Source organism: Balaenoptera physalus (assembly GCF_965194825.1).
Source record: "Balaenoptera physalus genome assembly, chromosome: 7".
NCBI classification, from domain to species: Eukaryota; Metazoa; Chordata; class Mammalia; order Artiodactyla; family Balaenopteridae; genus Balaenoptera; species Balaenoptera physalus.
This window is the reverse complement of record NC_138886.1, coordinates 70748896-70767251: the sequence shown is the minus strand read 5'-3', so window position 1 is coordinate 70767251 and position 18356 is coordinate 70748896. Positions and strand designations below refer to the sequence as shown.

Here is an 18356-nt window from a genome sequence, read left to right as displayed (position 1 = left end):
CCCTCATGATTTATTCTGGTGCACCTTCCAGAAATATTACGAACCTCTCTCGTTTTAGGGCAGAACGGCTCAGCCATTGGAATATGACACACTCCTCTGGCACAGGAATGACTTCCGTCATAGAAGGTCTGAAGCCTTCTGGTAGTCCTACAAAATAAAATAAAAAAGGGTAGTTTTTAAAAAGCCACCTTTCCCCCCTCTGGGGGCTGGTAATCAGTTGTATCTAGGTCGATATCTTGGTCCTCACTCCAGAATCAATAGTTCTGGATAAGCTGAAGGAAACTGGTTTTTTTTGTTCTGTTTTTTGTTTTTTAAAAACAACAACAACAACAAGAAAAAGAGCTTCTGGATGGTATTTGGCTTTTCTGGCTCTGGGTTGGTGGCAACATGCTTCCCAACAGGAATTAAAGTGTCTGTGGTCTGGTGGCTGTGATAGGATAACCACACTGAACTGTAGATGCAACTCAACTGTGGGCTCAGGAGGCCAGGTAAAACACTTAAGAAGTCAATATGAAAATTTTCCATCATCTTAGATGTAGAGGATTGTATAGTGAACCCCATATATATCTATCACTTAGATTCAACAATTTCCTAAATTTTGTCAAACTTGCTTCATCTGTTGCAAATCCCAGACTTTGTCACTTCACCCCTACTTCAGAAGGACCAAAATATGTGGATTATTCTCCACGGCAATGTCATTATCACAGCTGATAAAAATGACATTAATTCCTCAGTATCACCTAATATATAGACCATGTGCAAATTTCCCTGGTGTCCTCAAAAAAAAAAAAAAAAAAAACTTTTTTTAAACCGTTGCTTGATTAGTTTCATGTTCCAAACACGGTCCAAACTTTGCATTTGATTGCCCTGTCACTAAATTGAGAGTAGTTCCTGCCCTCTGCCCTCAACCTTATTTTTTCATGCCTTTGACCCACTGAAGAAAGCAGCCATTCATCCAGCTCCACATTTCAGAATCATCTGTCTCTTAGCTCCCTTACTTAAGCTTATGCGTCTACCCGCCAGAATTAGTTCTAAAGTCTCATGAAAGTTCTAAAGTTAACTTTCTGATAAAACATTTTTGAATCTGTAGGAGAGAGGGTAAAATTAAGCCAGTGGCAAGTCACCCAGCAACTTCTCTCTCAAAGTTTTCAGAATAAAGCACTTCCTATATCCATTATATTGTTCTAAATTTGAACTCATGAGTAATATAGAAAAGAAAGTCCTCATTTTCCTAGAGAGGGGAGAGCAGGGGAGGGACGGGGCAAGGGAAAACCAACAGGTGAAGGCAAATCACTTCATTTCTGCTTCCGGGGGTGGGAGGGTAGGGAACGGCATGGAGAAATATTCTGGTTCAGTTTACACAGCTGGCGTGTCCACTTATCAAAGTTAACCTGTTACTTCCTCCCCATCACATATTAAACAGTGACACTAGCTGGCACCAAAGCCACCTTGCTCAGAGATTAGGCCTCAGAGATTGGGGGGAATGAAAACCCAGTCTGTGCTCCTCTCAACCGCTTATCGTACGTGTCTTAAGGGAAAGGCTAAGTTAACCCCAAAGCAATTTCAGATGGCGTTGAAGAACAGGTCAAACGACTCTTCCAGCCTGTATAAACAGAGGCTTTTCTCTTTTTGTAAAACTGACTAATAAAATGGTGCCACATATTCCAGCTTTGGCTTGGTTTCAGCCTTCAATGAGTCAAGTATTAGCAAAAATCCTATTTACAACCATGATTAAGTGTGAAAACAGGGTCACAAAACCCTTCAGTGGCTATACCCCAATAGACATCTATGCAGTAACACCCCCATCTTATCTATCTCCGTCCCTTCTTTGCCTAATTACTCCTCTCTGTTCTGAACATTTACCTTAAGACATAATATGTATTAGTTATTCCTTATGTTATGCTATATACATGTGATACTAACTGCCTACAGTTTTAATTCCCTCTCAACTGGAACATTTTACATTTTTCTCTTTAAACAGAGCTCCCTAAATCCCACCTCTAAGGCTTATAGCAAACCACCATATCTTCTTCTTTTTTTTTTTTTTTAATTTTTAAAAATTTATTTATTTATTTGTTTATTTATTTTGGCTGTGTTGGGTCTTCGTTTCTGTGCGAGGGCTTTCTCTAGTTGTGGCAAGCGGGGGCCACTCTTCATCGTGGTGCGTGGGCCTCTCACTGTTGCGGCCTCTCTTGTTGTGGAGCACAGGCTCCAGACGCGCACGCTCAGTAGTTGTGGCTCATGGACCCAGCCACTCCGCGGCATGTGGGATCTTCCCAGACCAGGGCTCGAACCCGTGTCCCCTGCATTGGCAGGCAGATTCTCAACCACTGCGCCACCAGGGAAGCCCCCACCATATCTTCTTGATTCTTCATTTTCCAATTACAAAATGTAGTGTTCATCCACCCTTTTATAAGAGTGTTATGAGGATTAAGTCAGCCCTGATGCCCAGATATCCCACGGCAGCTCAGAACTGAGGTCTGGGCTAGAGACTGAATTGGGAGTCAGCACCAAGGAGAAGCTGTAGATGAGAATGGGGCCTCAGAGCACCCAACCTTGCAGGAGGGGTAGCCCCGAGGAAGAAATGGGGACTTTAATACCAGTATTTCTAATAGGTTCAGGGTTATGCTGTTAAGATCCCAGGAGGGAAAGTGCCGATAAGAAACATCTCTTCACGCAGACTGCCCACCTACTTGTGGTGTTCTGCATAACTCAAACAGTGACATATTCAAGGAAAAGTAATGATCTAATTTAAATCACTATAAATACTCCTGTGCTGCATAAAATAATGAGGTAGGATTATGCCGAATGAAATTCAGACCAAGAGCAATGGGGTTTGCAATCACAAGTGAAGTGACTGAAGGACACCACCCAAGTGAAATTCTAAAATGAAAATATATGTGATTTTAAGATCTCCTGTCCTCCCCCTGAGAGTTTTTAAGTAGAAGTGAGAGCTTCTGTAACGCAGCAAGAAGCAAGGGACGTCCCACACGGTGGGGACTGTTACCTCATTGAGCCTGTGTTGAAGGGGGTTCCTGCCTGTTCACTCCCAATTTCCAGTCAAAAGAGCTCTTCTATAAACAAAATAGTAGTTCACCCTCGGGTGGAGTTTTCTGACGGATATGGAGAAAATATAGGAAATGTAGTTTTGTACCTGGATTTCAATCTTGTTACTGATTTTTCGTGTGGCCTTGAGCAAATTACTTAACCTCCCTGAGTTCTTTCTTCATAACGTATTAGCAACATCCACTTACACCCTTGTTTAAAACAGGGCCGCAAAAAACCTCCGGTAGCTACATCCCAATAGGCTGATGCAATAACTCCTCCATTTATATGTCAAATGTGTGTTTGGGGATAAATAGTAATTGTTGCAAAGTGCTACTACTATTGCCTGAGGATCAGTGAGGGAACAGACGCAGCATCCGGCCCACAGTATTCACCCAAGTCACATTACCGATGGACACAGGTGCAGCAGAAGCAAGCACATGGAGGAGCTCATCAGTGGAAGACACTTGCAGATTTTTCTTGAGGGCAGAAACTAGGTGTGCAGCCGTGCCTAGGTGAGCACCTTTCCCTGATAAAGGGGGCCCTTAATGAGATCTCTTCTTCCTTCCATCAAGAGATAGAATTGGAATCTCTTCCTGGGCCACAGGAAACAATTAGCCTAGACAACGTCAGACTGGCTGGATCCATTGGGAAGCTGTGTTTTAGGCTGTGGGTGAGAAGAACAGGAAGGATCACACACCTTCCAGAAGCAACCTAGACCAAGGATGAGAGTTTGGGGGTGGCGGCTCTGTCCTACCACGCTGTGAAAGTGGCATGTGGTAGCAAACAAAATAATGCCCCCCTGCACCCCTGAATATCCACGCCCTAATGCCCAGAACATATGAATATGTTACCTTACATGGCAGAGGGGAACAGAGGTTACAGGTGGAATTAAGACTGCTAACCAGCTGGACTTAGAAAGATTATCCTGGATTAACCAGGTAGGCCCAGTACAATCACAGGAGTCCTGACATGTGGAAGAAGGCAGAAGAGTCAGTACTAGTGATGAAAAGGACTTGACCTGCCATTGCTGGCTTTGAAGATGGAAGGGGGCCAGGAGCCAAGGAATGAAGGTGGCAAAGAGCAAGGAAAGGGATTCTCCCGAGCCTCCAGAAAGGAATGCAGCCCTTGATTTTAGCCTACTGAGACCCATGTTAGACTCCTAACCTGCAGAATTAGATAATAAATTTGTGTTGTTTAAGCCACTAAGTTTGTGGTAATTTGTTACAGCAGCAGTAGGAAGCTAATACATGTGCTCATGTGGTTTAACATAGTTAACGCAATGCAACTCTGCCCCTAACTCTTGCTTCAATTGGTGAAGCCTCCTAGCGAGGCAAAGGGACTGCTAATTTCACCCCCCTCTCCACCATCAGCCTGGGATATCCACTGGAAGTAGACTTCAGGGACTGCCCAACTGACTGGCTTTACTGCTCCCTGGCTGTCTCTGTGCCTCCAGGAGAGAGTCACTCTGACCTTTGTTCACCTTATCAGTCTTCTCATATTTTAAATGGGGAAGTATGAAGGGTAAATACAGTCAGTGTGAAGACTGAATGAGAACACATGAAGCAAGTGCTCAGTCCGAGTAACTACTGCTGGTAGAAAATCTGCTTCTGTACTTCTCGTCTGCCAACTTCAGAGCAGACGTACTTGGGTCTCAAGTCAAGGGTACCCCCAAAACGGGGATATGTGATGAGAAAAGTTAGCAAAACAAACAACAAACTGCGTATGGAAGAGTGAAGAAGACAAAATGATGTTGTGTACTGGCAAGAGAAATGAGTTCAAGGCCATCAGGGAGAGAATACCGGGCACTTTCAGACACAGTGGGGGAACAAAGCCCAGAGAAAGACTGACCAGTAGGTTCTTTCTGGATCAAGATCCTTGAATTGGCACAAAGACAGCCATCTGTTAATAGTTTTCCTTTGAGGAAATGCTGAGCTGCAAACAAGATGAGGGAAAACACTTTTCCCACAGCAGAAGCAAACACACCCGCACATTTCCAAGGTGCTTCTGGAGCACAGCACATGTCCACGAGCCTCAGCACACAGGAACACGAGGCGGTTAATTTACTGGCAAAGCGAGGCCAAGGGCTGCTCATATGCAGCTTGGTTTCGGGGAAATGATTCTACCCACATCACTTAAAGTCTGTCCAAACAGTCTATCTCATGAGTGCCCCTAAGTGAAAAATGCATTGTTTGGTGCATTTACTCTTAGCACTGCAAGCTGCAAAAGGGGAAGGCTGGTTGGAAAGGCATGCATATTGAAAACTTTAGTAATGTGTCAGATTGCCTTCTATTACGATTCTAACCATCTCTACCAGTAATAGGTATGTGCGTTAATTATCCAGGGCCTAACAGCATCTCACAAGTGGGAAGAACTTAATATTTTCTTTCCCTTCATAATTATCCAGAAATAACTTGACTTCATGTTCAAAAGACCAGAGATGACCAGATAATAAACAGTAATACTTCATTGGGGAAAGGGAAATGAGCAAGGATGCAAAGTACAAAAGCAGTGAAGAAACCACCACAAAGGGGACAAGATAGTTTTAAGTACACATCAAAGATCATTACCATCAATGACAAAAGGAACTAGGAAAAAATTACATCAAATTACAGGAAGAGCTGAGTAGCTGAGGTCTTCTACACAGGGACAGCCCTTCTCTAGACTGTGCTGCTTATTCAGAAGTCTGCATACGAGCTGATGCTCAGTAACAGATTCCGGGGCAAGGCCTCCCAGAGGGTAGCAGTTGTTTGAGCTTGGTTTCCAGCACTCTTGTGACTGTGTCTTCCTTCCTGTTTTATTTTCCGGGAGTAGTATGGCAACCAGCTTTGAGGGGAGTCAAGCTGGGAGAAGTAAAAATGTTAAGAACTAACCCAGATGAGGGCAGTGGTGACAGACGACAGGGTGGATTCAAGGCACACATGGGCACGACTTAGAGACTGACTGGATGTAGGGGTGACAGATCCACAGCAGTGGTCACCTGGTAGATGGCAGTGCGATGGTATTACCAACTTAGCAACTTACCAAGTGGAGAAGAGGGAGCTCGAGACGGGGGAAGGTGTGGGGTTAGAAGACAACCAAGGGGGAAAATTAATGAAGTGTGAATTACAAAGTGTGAGGTGTCTTTGGGACCCTGTCCTGTATCTAGGAGCCAGTGTGGATCTCGAGGCGGGAGGGCAGAGCTGGAAGTCCATGTGTCAGGAGTGGTTGAGGTCATAGGGTTTGCAGATGAACCTAATTCAAACCCCATAGGTCCCACTTACTAGCAAATGACCAATATTTCTGAGCTTAAGTTCCCTCAATTTAAACTGAGGAAACGACCCGTGTATGTGGTAAATAGGGTTAATTGATTTGTGGCACTTGGTAGGAACTCAAACATTGGGAGCTTACAGCATTTTTTAAATAACAGTAAGGGTATAAGGTAAGAAGGTAGTTTGCAGAACAGAGAGTTAACCTCACACAGGGAACAGCTGCCCCCACTTCAAGGACAGCAGCAAGATGACAAAGAACAGGGATGCAAGTAACTGGTGAAAGGGAGGGTGAAGGAAGATGGCGCGTTTGTGCCGAATAGCATCTGTTTTCTTGTAAAGAGGCAATGTTCTCAACCAAGAGCGAAGGATATGGGCAGGAAGCTGTGAGAGAACAGAAAGGGTTCAAAATAGCTGCTGACAGGAATGGGAGAAAGAGCTGAGCAAAGGCTTCCTGTATAATTCTTTATCATAAACCTCCATTTCTATTGTTATATTGGTAAGAACAAACCCCGTGCCCAAGAGGCTGAAAGACTGAGAAACTGACATCATTACACACCTCAACCTCTAGGCCGACCTTCCAAGGGTGGGTAAGAAGAACTTTGCACTGTTAAACCCCGGGGGAAGCCCAAGGCAGGGCTATGTCTTTGGGAGAGGGAAATAAACTGACATCATCCCTTACCCCTGTGGTTACAGCGGGACTTTCCTGATGAGTAAGTGTGCATCACCAGCCAAAGCTCATCCCAACCCCCAGCCTCTCCTGATTCTAGCGAGAAAATAATTCTCTTAAGAGAGTGGACATCAGAACTCTTAGGAATCAATCCAACACCCTCATTTAGCAGATGAGGACATTAAGTGACACAGGAATTTGGGGGCAGAGCCAGGATACAATTTTGGATGTCCTCACTTCCAAGCTGGGGCTTCTTCCACCACATTCTTTTAGTAGAACCTAACCAGGGGCCTCAGGCCAGTGTGTTAACAGCATTTTGCAGAAAACACCTGGCATTAGGAATTACATCCTGCCTTTTTTTAATCTTAATTTTTTGGTCATACTTTTCTCATTGTTAAAAAAACAAAAGCCAAAAAACACCTTAAACATTCCTAATAGAGGCCGCTATTAAAAAGAAAGAATCTTATTCTCATCCTTACAGATGTTACCCAGCCTCACCTTGAGATATTTCTGGTAGTGACAGAAGCAGTTTAAGTGGCCCTACTAGTATGCATCTTTTTTTTTTTTAAACTTAATATAACGTGGGCATCTTTCCGAACACTCTGCATATCTAATTGTTCCTTTCATAAATATGGTGAGGGACTTCCCTGTTGGCACAGTGGTTAAGAATCTGCCTGCCAATGCAGGGGACACAAGTTCGACCCCTGGTCTGGGAAGATCCCACACGCTGCGGAGCAGTTAAGCCCATGTGCCACAACTACTGAAGCCTGTGCGCCTAGAGCCTGTGCTCCACAACAAGAGAAGCCACCACGATGAGAAGCCCGCGCGCTGCAACGGAGAGTAGCCCCTGCTCGACGCAGCTAGAGAAAGCCTGTGCGCAGCAATGAAGACCCAACGCAACCAAAAATAAATATATAAATAAAACTAATTCTTTAAAAATAAACAAATGATTTGTTTGTTTGATAAACAAATTCTTTAAAAATAAACAAACAAATGATAAATAAGGTGAGTTGAATTCCCTTCAATGATGATAATCAGGATTGATGGTGAAAGGAGAAAGGTCATATGTGGAAGTTGCTAGAATCCCCTGCCCATGTGTACCTTCCATGGCATGGAAAGTTACTAGTCTGGGGTGGAAGAGAGGCCATATAATCAGTCCCCACCCCCCACAGACAAATGAATTTCTAGGAGTATCTAACAATAACTGGGTCAACAATGGACGGTATGTGCAACAGAAGGAAAACAGGAAGAGACAACAAAATGCCTCATGCTTTGAAGAAAGCATCTAGGGGAAACAGTGTTGCTTGCTCTATAATAGCAAAAATCTCACTAGAAATCACTTCTATACTCCACTTTATAATGTATCATCAAAGTCAGGCTTTAAAAGTGGGGTGGGATGCGAGGGATGGTTATGTCTTTATCTGCAAGGCTGAAAAGCAAAAACAAAACAAAACAAAAGCCAAGTAAATGCATAGTTATGCCTCTAAATTTCTAAGTCTTGTCTCAGAATTTGGTTAGTCTTATATGGAGCCCTCACCAAACCACAGGCAGGGAGGACCCAGCTTCATAAAACACCTACCACTGATCCTGCTGGGCTCAAAGGAGGGAGGTGCTTCTACTAGCAGGAAGGGAGGTAACAGCAGAACCACTGAGCAAGTAAAGCCGCTGGCTGTCCCAGCTGCTTCCGGGACAGTGGCAAATAGATACAGGAGATCAGAAGACACAAGGATGCAGGCAGGTATAAAGCACAGTAGAGAAACAATCTGAAAAGCCTTAGTGGAACCCTGAGAGTAGCTAAGCTTTCAGATTTCTGTCTCAGTTTCATGTGCAAAGCCAGATTCTGGGGAGGGGGATCAACTTGGATTCCCTATGAGGTCTTTTCTCTCCATCACTCAGACAGTCTTGCTTCCCCACCAGAGACACTGTGAGAGCCAGATGTATCCTGCACGGGCAGAGGTTTGTACCACAGGAGAACTACCCCAAATTATGAATCTTGGGAGTGTCTCCCTTATAAGATCCTTTTAAAGTAGAAATAGCCTCACAATCCTAAAACAGATGAAAGGTCAGACACATTCTCTCCCCAGTTCACATGGACTGTTTAATAATGGTCAAGAAGCAGAACAAGCCCCATTCTTAACCATGTTTTATCATGAATTGCCAAATGACTTATGGCTCTGATGGTGGGGACCTCCACCAAGTAGAAGAAAGGGATTAATCAAACCCAGTACATCAGGAGGCCCAAGGCAGGCACTGAGGACACTTACTGTGGGCGAGCCTCTTACAAGTTCTTGGTATGAATTACTATTTTAAATGTTTGGTTTGTGAAGAATATTGCACATGGGATCCAGGATAAGGGAAGAGTCAGGAAACCTGTCACTGTGCAATACACATGGGAAAATGACCAGAGAACACATTCTTTCAGCATTTAAGTTCTAGATCCACATATATTTTCCTTTCTACAGCAGCCCTAATCACAAATGAAAGATTACTTTCACTTTAAATATTAGCAAAGGTTATTTCCTTGCATGTTTGAGAAACAGATGCAAGGACTGAGTACACACACCCAAAAATACTGGAACCAGCTCCTCTCCCCACCTGTCTGCTGTCCTGATTTCTCCAGGTCAGCCACACCCAGGATTCCCCTTTTCTCACGCCGAGGCTTTCAAGTTTTCACAGGCTGGGATGTAGCATGAGCAAACCCAGTGATTTTCAGAAGAGAATGATCTTATTTTCTTAAAAGAGCTTTCAGCCTGTCAGACACCTTCAAGGGTATTTTTCATTTTCAGCTTATAGAAATCGAATGATTTTTAAAACAACCATAAAAATCAAAGCTACCTGTCACTCTTAAATCTTAATGACTTCTAAGGTATGCACGGCATGGTTGACAAGCCAGGTTGGTGTTTTTTCCCCCTATGCTGAGCACTGAGGGCAGAGAAAGCAAGATGCTCTAGTTCTGCCATCTGTTAAAAAAGAATAGCCATACTATTCCATTTTGATTCTTTATCACAAATGTATGTCAGGGAGATTAAAACAGTCCCTCTAGTCTTTGAAGACACTTTAGGATAGGATATTTTTTCTAAGATGATGTGCTGGCAAAGTTATAGCAGTAGTAAGCAAATAGGTGTTTCCAGATCAATCCCTGGAGAAGAACCCATGGACAGTGCAAGGAAAAGGAGCTTAAGTGATGGAGTTCAACCTGTAATTTTGAAGAGAGGACCAAGGCCCACATAGGTAAAGTGATCTGCCTGAGGCCAAACAGAGCCAAGATGACCCTTCTAGAGTTCAGTGCTCCTGCTCCCACAGTTCTAATCCTCTGTGCACCTCTGCAGGATGCTGCAGTCCTATCAAACATTCTGGAGCTGTGGTTACAGCTATGGGCACTGAGGCTGCAAACAGCATAGCCTGCAGCTCACCATTCATGTCTGATGACAGCACTAAGTGGAGGTTCAGATGCCTGCCTCAACACACCAGGATTTACTCTGTTAAAATAAAAAAGTGCTGTCAGTACAACACATGTAGGGCATTTCTCACAAGGCAAAAAGTTCTGATTCTCCTCTCCTGTAAGACATTCTCAAGCCTGGTTAACAGAAACCACACAGCTCAACACAGCAGCAGTAACACTTAGAAGATGCTCTCCAATAGCAAAATAATGCAAGGCACATACGTAATTTAAAATGTTCTAGCAGCCACATCAAAACAGTATAAGAGAAACAGGTAAAATGAGCTTTAGTACCTTATGTAACTTAATATATCAAAAATGTTATTGTTGCAATATGTAACTGATACAAAATTTGAGATTTCATTCTAAATGTTATTTACTTAGGGATCCTCCTTTTAACAGACCTTTTTTTCTGTTTTTACCAAGTGATGTTAACTAGCAGACATACTCCAGCCCAGACTCACACTAAAGGCATTTATTGGACAGGTACCACATGCTAGATCCATAAAATGCACTCGCTAGGGACTCAGAACTCCCAAGGCGAGACTAAGGAGGCAGGTTATAGACATGGCACATAGAAGAAAACAGATACCAGAAGATTTTAAGGTCACACAGCTAATAAGTGCCAAGGCAGAAAGAAACCAGATCTGATGGCAACGCCTGTTCTCTTTCTATTCTCTTTGTGCCCCACCTGCTTTCTTGAGAGCCAGTATGTGAAACATCTACATTTACTACATGTGAGAAAAAGATCTGGGAAATGCAACAGTGTACAGTTACACCACGTAAGTAACAAATTAATCCCAGGCTTAGTATCCAAGCCTAACTTTTCTTTCCAGTACCATCTATCATACTTTATAAATCCACATCATTCTAGAGTTTTGTGCACTGCATTATTAAAAAAACCACATTGCACCCATTTTCTTAGGTCATTACCTCCAAACACATGTCTTTGACGGCCATAGAGATTTTGATCAAGATGTCCCCTAAACACAAACTCCAGCCTCCCTCTCCTTTCGAACAATCATGTTCATTCAGTCACTCAAAAAATACTGACTGAGCAACCACGGGCCAGGTAGTATTGTGGGTGTTGGGGATAAAGTGGCAAACAGGACATATGGGGTCCGTGCCCTCACACGGTTTACATTCTAGAGGGGAAGATGAAAAACATATAGTGTCAGGTGCAGAAAAATGATAGGACGAATGAAAGGGGAGGGGCATGTAATGATTTTAGTCTACCCTCATTATTTATTAGGTTGAACCACATGAAATTACTGATATTCAACCATTTCTAACTTAGAACAGGCAATTTCATTTGGTTCAAGCTAATAGTTTCATTTCATCAGGAAACATTCAATGCTTCTGATGGACTACGGAATATTTAAATACCTGAAGAGCAGAAGACACACAGATGAGGTAGGAGAGGCGTTGGGTACAGCGAGCCCAGAGTTAACAGACTGGAAGAGCAGGATGGACTGAGGTGATGGTCTGGGTGAATGGATGGGGAATGCTGATAGGAGCTACCAAGTGGTTTACTCTCTGTGATACTTCTCCCCACCGCTCTGGCTCAAGTAGCAGACGGCAGTTACCTGTCTCCATCCAGAGCATTCTGGGAAGTGGTTACTTCCCCCAGGAATGGGAGGTGGGAGCAGCATGAGGATGGGGTCCCTAGGAGACCACCCATTTTCTTGTGACTTCTTCAACTACTTCTAAATGCAGAGAAAGCCCAGGATCTTGGCAGTCCATTATTGTTGGCAGTCCAATATTTTGGTAAAGGAACATTATAGATTCCTTGTGCAGTTAAGTAACAGAAAATCCCTAGCTCAGGAACCAACTATTGATCTTAACATCACGAAAAGACAACCAGACATTACGTGCCTCCTGATATGATGCAGAAAGATTCTCACCAAGAATTCAAACCTGATTCCGATCAGGCCTCTAGAGTTAAGCACTGGTTTACAGTAAACACAGGGGACAGGGGAAGACACTAAATGAGACTTAAGGATGCAATCAGTAAAATCCAGCATGTGGGGAGACTATAGGACAAAAAAGAAAAAAAGGCTTCTCTGGACCCTCATTTCAACAAACCAACTACAAAAAAAAAAAATCTGTGAGACAATAGGGAAAAAGAGAACACTGCCTAGACATCTAATACTAAGGAAATATTAAGTAATTTGTTTTTTAAAGAGTTCTTTTAAAGTTATAAACTGATAAATGTTGAAGCTGGGAATTAGGAACTTGAGCGTTCATGATGATTCTTCTATTTTGTATCTGTGGGCCTGTGTCCCCTTTCCCCCAAGTCCCCACATATAGTCCACTTGAGGTGGGAACAATCGTACAGGAGGAGCCTGAGCATTTTAGATGACTGCTCACCTGTCAATGAACTGATCAATAATGACGATATCACCAGGCTGAATCTCTTCCTTCAAGGAACCGCAAGCTGTGGTCACTATGACATGTGTACAGCCCTCCTCCTTCAGAGCCCAGATGTTCGCCTGATAGTTGACTTTCGAAGGCATGATGGTATGCTGCCTCCCATGCCTAAGGAAAGAGAGTAAATATATTAAATATGGTAGAGGAGTGAGCAGGGCATTTTTAATACTCTTGGAAAAGAAAACTCATTTACAGCAGTGCCTTCCAGCCCTTCCCACCAAAATGCTTTCCTTGGCAGAGGAAGAGTGAGAACAGGCCAGGCAATAACCAGCCTACTTTAAGTATAAACTATTTGGTTTTCAAGTGCAGACTCGGGACTTCCCTGGTGGTGCAGTGGTTAAGAATCTGCCTGCCAGTGCAGGGGACACGGGTTCGAGCCCTGGTCCGGGAAGACCCCACATGCCACGGAGCACCTAAGCCCGTGCGCCACAACTACTGAGCCTGCGCTCTAGAGCCCGAGAGCCAAAACTACCGAGCCCACGTGCCACAACTACTGAAGCCCACGCGCCTAGAGCCTGTGCTCCGCAACAAGAGAAGCCACCGCAATGAGAAGCCCGTGCACCGCAAAGAAGAGTAGCCCCTGCTCGCCGCAACTAGAGAAAGCCCGCACGCAGCAACGGAGACCCAACGCAGCTGAAAATAAAAATAAATAAAGTGCAGACTCAATTTACATTTCATATTTTACTTTCCTATCAAGAGTAGGTAACAGCTTACTTAGAATTCACTCTCCAGTAAAATGTGCCATGTCTATCCTGTGGGGCACCAACACCCCAGAATCTGAGGCATCTGGTCTCTCATAAGCCATGACACGGAAAACAAGAGGTGCCAAGGAAGAAGCACCCAAAATAGAAACTCAAGTTTCCAGTCTAATCTCTCTATTCTTTTCTGCCCGATCACCCAAATAAATTAATGAAACATTTAAAATATTAGATTTCCCAGTTGTTTATGTTGACATCAGCAGGTATGGTCCAAGAATGGATCACCTCACGCATCATTACTGTTATGGGCTGAATTATGTCCCCTCCAAATTCTTAGGCTGAAATCCTAACCCCCAGTACATCAGAATGTGACCGTATTTGGAGACAGGGTCTTTAATGAGGTAATTAAGTTAAAATGAAGTCATTAGGGTGAGTCCTAATCCAACACGAATGGCGTCCTTATAAAAGGACACAGACATACACAGAGAAGAACATGTGAAGATATAGGGAGAAGACAGTCAGGTACAAGCCAAAGAGAGGGGCCCGGAACAGATCCTTCCCTCCCAACCTCAGAAGGAACCAACCCTGCTGACCCCTTGATCTCCGACCTCTACCCTCCAGAACTGTGAGGAAACAAATTTCTGTTTCCACTCAGTCTGTGGCACCTTGTTATGGCAGCCCCACCACACTTAACACAACCGCTGATGATTTCGTGTCACGCTTCAAACAAAATCCAAATACTCTGCCATGGCGCTTGTATCATCTGGGCCCAGCCTACAAACGGCAACGTCAGTCCTTACCTTTATCCCTTCCCACCGGGGCTCAGCCTCACTGGCCTCGCTGCTTAGCTACACTCATTCCTGCTCAGCCTTGGCTCGCACATCACCTCACCAGAGGAGTGCTTTCCACGACCACTGCATCTCCATCACATCACTACCCCCTGACCTTATTTTTCTTTCTGGCACCTGTTGGCCACTCAAACTATATATTTCCTTCTCAGTGTCCATCTTTCCCACTAGCATCAGCCCTGAGACGGTGAGGCCCTTATCTGTCTTCCCTGCTGGTACCTAGAACTGGACTTGCTATATGAGTAGTTCAATCTGTTGGACGAAAAACTGAGTACTTACACACACACTCTTTCCCCCTATCTCTCTCACACATACCCCCCCACACCCACCCACCCAGTGTGCCAGTAAACAGCCAGTAACGGGAACTTGATTTCTAAAATTATTTTAAAAAATTCACACGTTAGAGAGTATATTTATAAGCAGTATTTCACAGAGAGTTAAAATTATCCTGAGCTGCTTGAAAAAGTACGAACATCACAGGTAATATTCTGCCACAGGAAGGCTAAGTGTCAAGAGACCAGTGGTCTTCACATGTGATAATGCAGAAACAGGCTTTCAAGGAAGTAACAACACACAAAAATCTCACTTTGTATGATAATGATTAAAAGTTTGGGCTTTGAAGTAAAACTGCCTGGGTTCAAATCCTAGCTCTGCCACATACCAGCTGTGTGACCTCATCAAAATCACTCAGCTCTCTCAGCCCCCAGTGTTTTTTTTTTTTGATCTGTAAAATGGATAATAAAAACCTGCACCACAGGGTTGCTATCCAATATCCCTTGTATCATTCCATACTGATATTTTGAAATAAACTTTAATGTCTCTTCTGATCACCAACAACAGAATTAAGAATATGGAAATAATTTGTACATAATTGCAGACAAGCATTAGCATATCAGGGTTTTTACCCCAAGGTCATAAACGACCTCTCAGAAGGTGGAAGTCCATGAATGCCCAGAAAGTATGGTAGTCCCCGCTTATCCACAGGAAATGCGTTACAAGACCCCTCTGTGGCTGCTTGAAACTGCGTATAGTACTGACCTCTATATACGCTATGTTTTTTTCCTATACTAACAGGTGGGTAGTGTACACAGTGTGGATACGCTGGACAAAGGGATGACTCCTGACCCGAGCAGAGGGGGTGGGACGGCACAAGATTTAAAACTTATGAATTGTTTATTTCTAGACTTTTCCATTTAATACTTTTGGACCACAGTTGACTATGCGTAACTGAAACCGTGGATAAGAGGGGACTCCTGTACATGCATTTTTCTAAGGCTGGTCTCCAAATCTCTGATTAGATTTTCAAAAGAAATTCACATATCAAAAGGAGTTAAGGGCTTCCCTGGTGGCGCAGTGGTTGAGAATCTGCCTGCCAATGCAGGGGACACGGGTTCGAGCCCTGGTCTGGGAAGGTCCCACATGCCGTGGAGCAACTGGGCCCATGAGCCACAACTACTGAGCCTGCGCGTCTGGAGCTTGTGCTCTGTAGCAAGAGAGGCCGCGATAGTGAGAGGCCCGCGCACAGCAATGAAGAGTGGCCCCCGCTCTCCTCAACTGGAGAAAGCCCTCGCACAGAAACGAAGACCCAACACAGCTAAAAATAAATAAATAAATAAATATATATTAAAAAAAAAAAAAAAAAAGGAGTTAAGAACCACTGCATAGAGTGGTTCACAGTCCGACACACTTCAGTTCAGCTGGCAAGAGTATAAAACCTTCACCATGGGGCTACAACACGAACCATTTTCTCTTACAGTCTGGAAAAAATTAAGCGTTTATCCAGCAATGACCACAGACCAACAAAGAAGGTTGCCTGAAATCAACCCTATGCGACCATCTAGAACTAAAATTTAGTTTTACTGGACTCAGCAAAGCCACTTCCGTTTCAAAAATGCAGTGTGGCAGACAGACCCTAGGGTGGTCTTCATTTTCATGCTCTGAATAATTCCTTCCTTCTCGACTGTGGGTGGACCTGAGATGCTTCCAACCAACAGAACACAGCGGAAGGTGCTGGGAGTCACTCCCATGATCAGGCCCCAGCCTGCCAGCATGCGCTACCTGGCCCTCCTGCTGGCCTTGCAGCAGCAAGCTGCTGTCTCGTGAACTGCCCACGGGGAGGGCCACAAAGCAGGGAACATGGACAGCCTCTAGGAACTGACAGCCTCAGTCCTTCAACCCTGAGGAACTGAGTTCTGCCAACTCCTACGTGAGCTTGAACGAGGACCTGGAGCTCCAGATAAGAACAAGCACTTAAATATACCCATGTGACACAATATATACTTGTGTGACCCTGAAGAGGACCCAGATGAGCTGTGCCCACACTCCGGTTACCTGGAAACTGGGGGATAATGTATGCTGTTTCAGGCTGCTAAATTTGTCGTCATTTGTTATGCAGCAATAGAAAGCTAATACATGCAGTCTGACTAATTTCTAACTGTGTGATAAAATGACTTGCTCTTGTCTTTAGGGAACAGCACGAGCCTTGTCAAGGCAATAAGGGTGTAGACACCACAGAGAACCCACTTCAGCGACCTGAAACCCACTCCCCACAAATCTAGAACTATTACTACACAAGGGGTCATGAATGAAGCAGTTTCTCTTGATCTTGTTAACTAGAAGATAAAAGACAGAAAAGAACAAAAGAAAACATTTCCTCTTGCAGCTAGAACTGAAAGCAGAGCTTCAAGTTTAGTCAAATCATTGCATCACTCATTGGATTGTTCTAAACATTTTCCCAACCTAAGGGGGGGGGATGGGCAAGATCTTTAATCTCCAAAGTCAGTAAAACCTACCCCGAAACCATAAGCGATAAAGATGACTCAGATGCTATGGCTCCACCAACACATTAAAAACTCATACCTGCATCATTACTCTTTTCAGAATTTAAGTTAAATTTAAAATGTCCTTTGGTAGTAACATTCAAAAGCTTGAAATACGTTACCTTGCAAGGAGGACGCAATCAACATTCTTTATCTTCCCCAAAATTAAGGCATCAGAAGGCTGCACATAGTGAAAAATGGTTACAAGTCAGTGATTTAAAAACACATATAGAAACAATCAAAAAGCTGCCATTTCAATTGTTCACTTGTAGTAGGATTCATAGAAACTTGGGGTCTGAGGGTATATTTCAAAGAAGTAAAAGAGTCTAGATTTGATGGATCAACTTAGTCACTCAGTGTTTACTGAGCCCTCTCTACCAGTACAGAGATTCGTAAGACTTAGAAGCATGCGTGGGTAGGTACCATTTAGTAAGATCTATTTGTAGCAAACACCCCTGGGGACTCTGACACCACACTGATCATACACAGATGTGTCAAGGCTATTTGGCAGGTTCAAGAACAGGTGTGGGTGAAATGCGAAAGGAATAGGAGGCCACTATCAGGGAATTTAAGAACTCAGCACTGGAACCATTTGCTGTGTTAACCAGGTCTAAGATGGCCACAAGATGACCTCAGGTAATGGAGGAAAAGGTCTGAGAACCTAGGAGGTTAAAAAAACATGAGGCTAAGAAGTGAGCAAGCTGACGGCAGGACTTGGAGGATACGGGATCAAATCTAAGGACTTGGCTGAAAAGGAGGGTTTGGTTGGGACTGCCAAATACAGGGATCTTCGCAGGAGGATCAGAGGAACCACAGCATTTGGAAGTAGCCCTATGGAGTTAGGAGAAGGCAGACACCCTCACCCTGGCTGGATGACACAAGGGCTGGGAGAACTAAACAGCCTCCTTTTATTTTTATTTTTTATTTTTTTAAAATTTTATTTATTTATTTATTTATTTATGGCTGTGTTGGGTCTTCGTTTCTGTGCGAGGGCTTTCTCTAATTGCGGCAAGTGGGGGCCACTCTTCATCGCGGTGCGCGGGCCTCTCACTATCGCGGCCTCTCTTGTTGTGGAGCACAGGCTCCAGATGCGCAGGCTCAGCAATTGTGGCTCATTGGCCTAGTCGCTCCACGGCATGTGGGATCTTCCCAGACCAGG

The 18356-nt window shown here is 44.0% G+C and overlaps 1 protein-coding gene and 2 long non-coding RNA genes across 3 annotated transcripts in view; 1 reads left to right on the top strand and 2 right to left on the bottom strand.

Moving 5' to 3' along the window:
- The window catches only part of LOC309664778, a 102816-nt gene extending 90053 nt beyond the window's left edge, over nt 1-12763 (top strand). The window contains exon 4 of the long non-coding RNA XR_014266036.1: nt 7650-12763. This is a non-coding gene — a long non-coding RNA (uncharacterized lncRNA). The remainder of the gene's footprint in view (nt 1-7649) is intronic.
- The window catches only part of LOC309664786, a 309583-nt gene that overhangs the window by 46825 nt on the left and 244402 nt on the right, over nt 1-18356 (bottom strand). The gene's annotated exons all lie outside the window — the stretch shown is intronic.
- The window catches only part of MTAP (methylthioadenosine phosphorylase), a 39111-nt gene that overhangs the window by 12020 nt on the left and 8735 nt on the right, over nt 1-18356 (bottom strand). Inside the window, exons 3-5 of the mRNA XM_082470535.1 lie at nt 17320-17378; nt 12773-12940; nt 45-147 (exon numbers count right to left, since the gene is read on the bottom strand). Of these exons, the coding sequence (XP_082326661.1) occupies nt 45-147; nt 12773-12940; nt 17320-17378 (330 nt within the window). The remainder of the gene's footprint in view (nt 1-44; nt 148-12772; nt 12941-17319; nt 17379-18356) is intronic.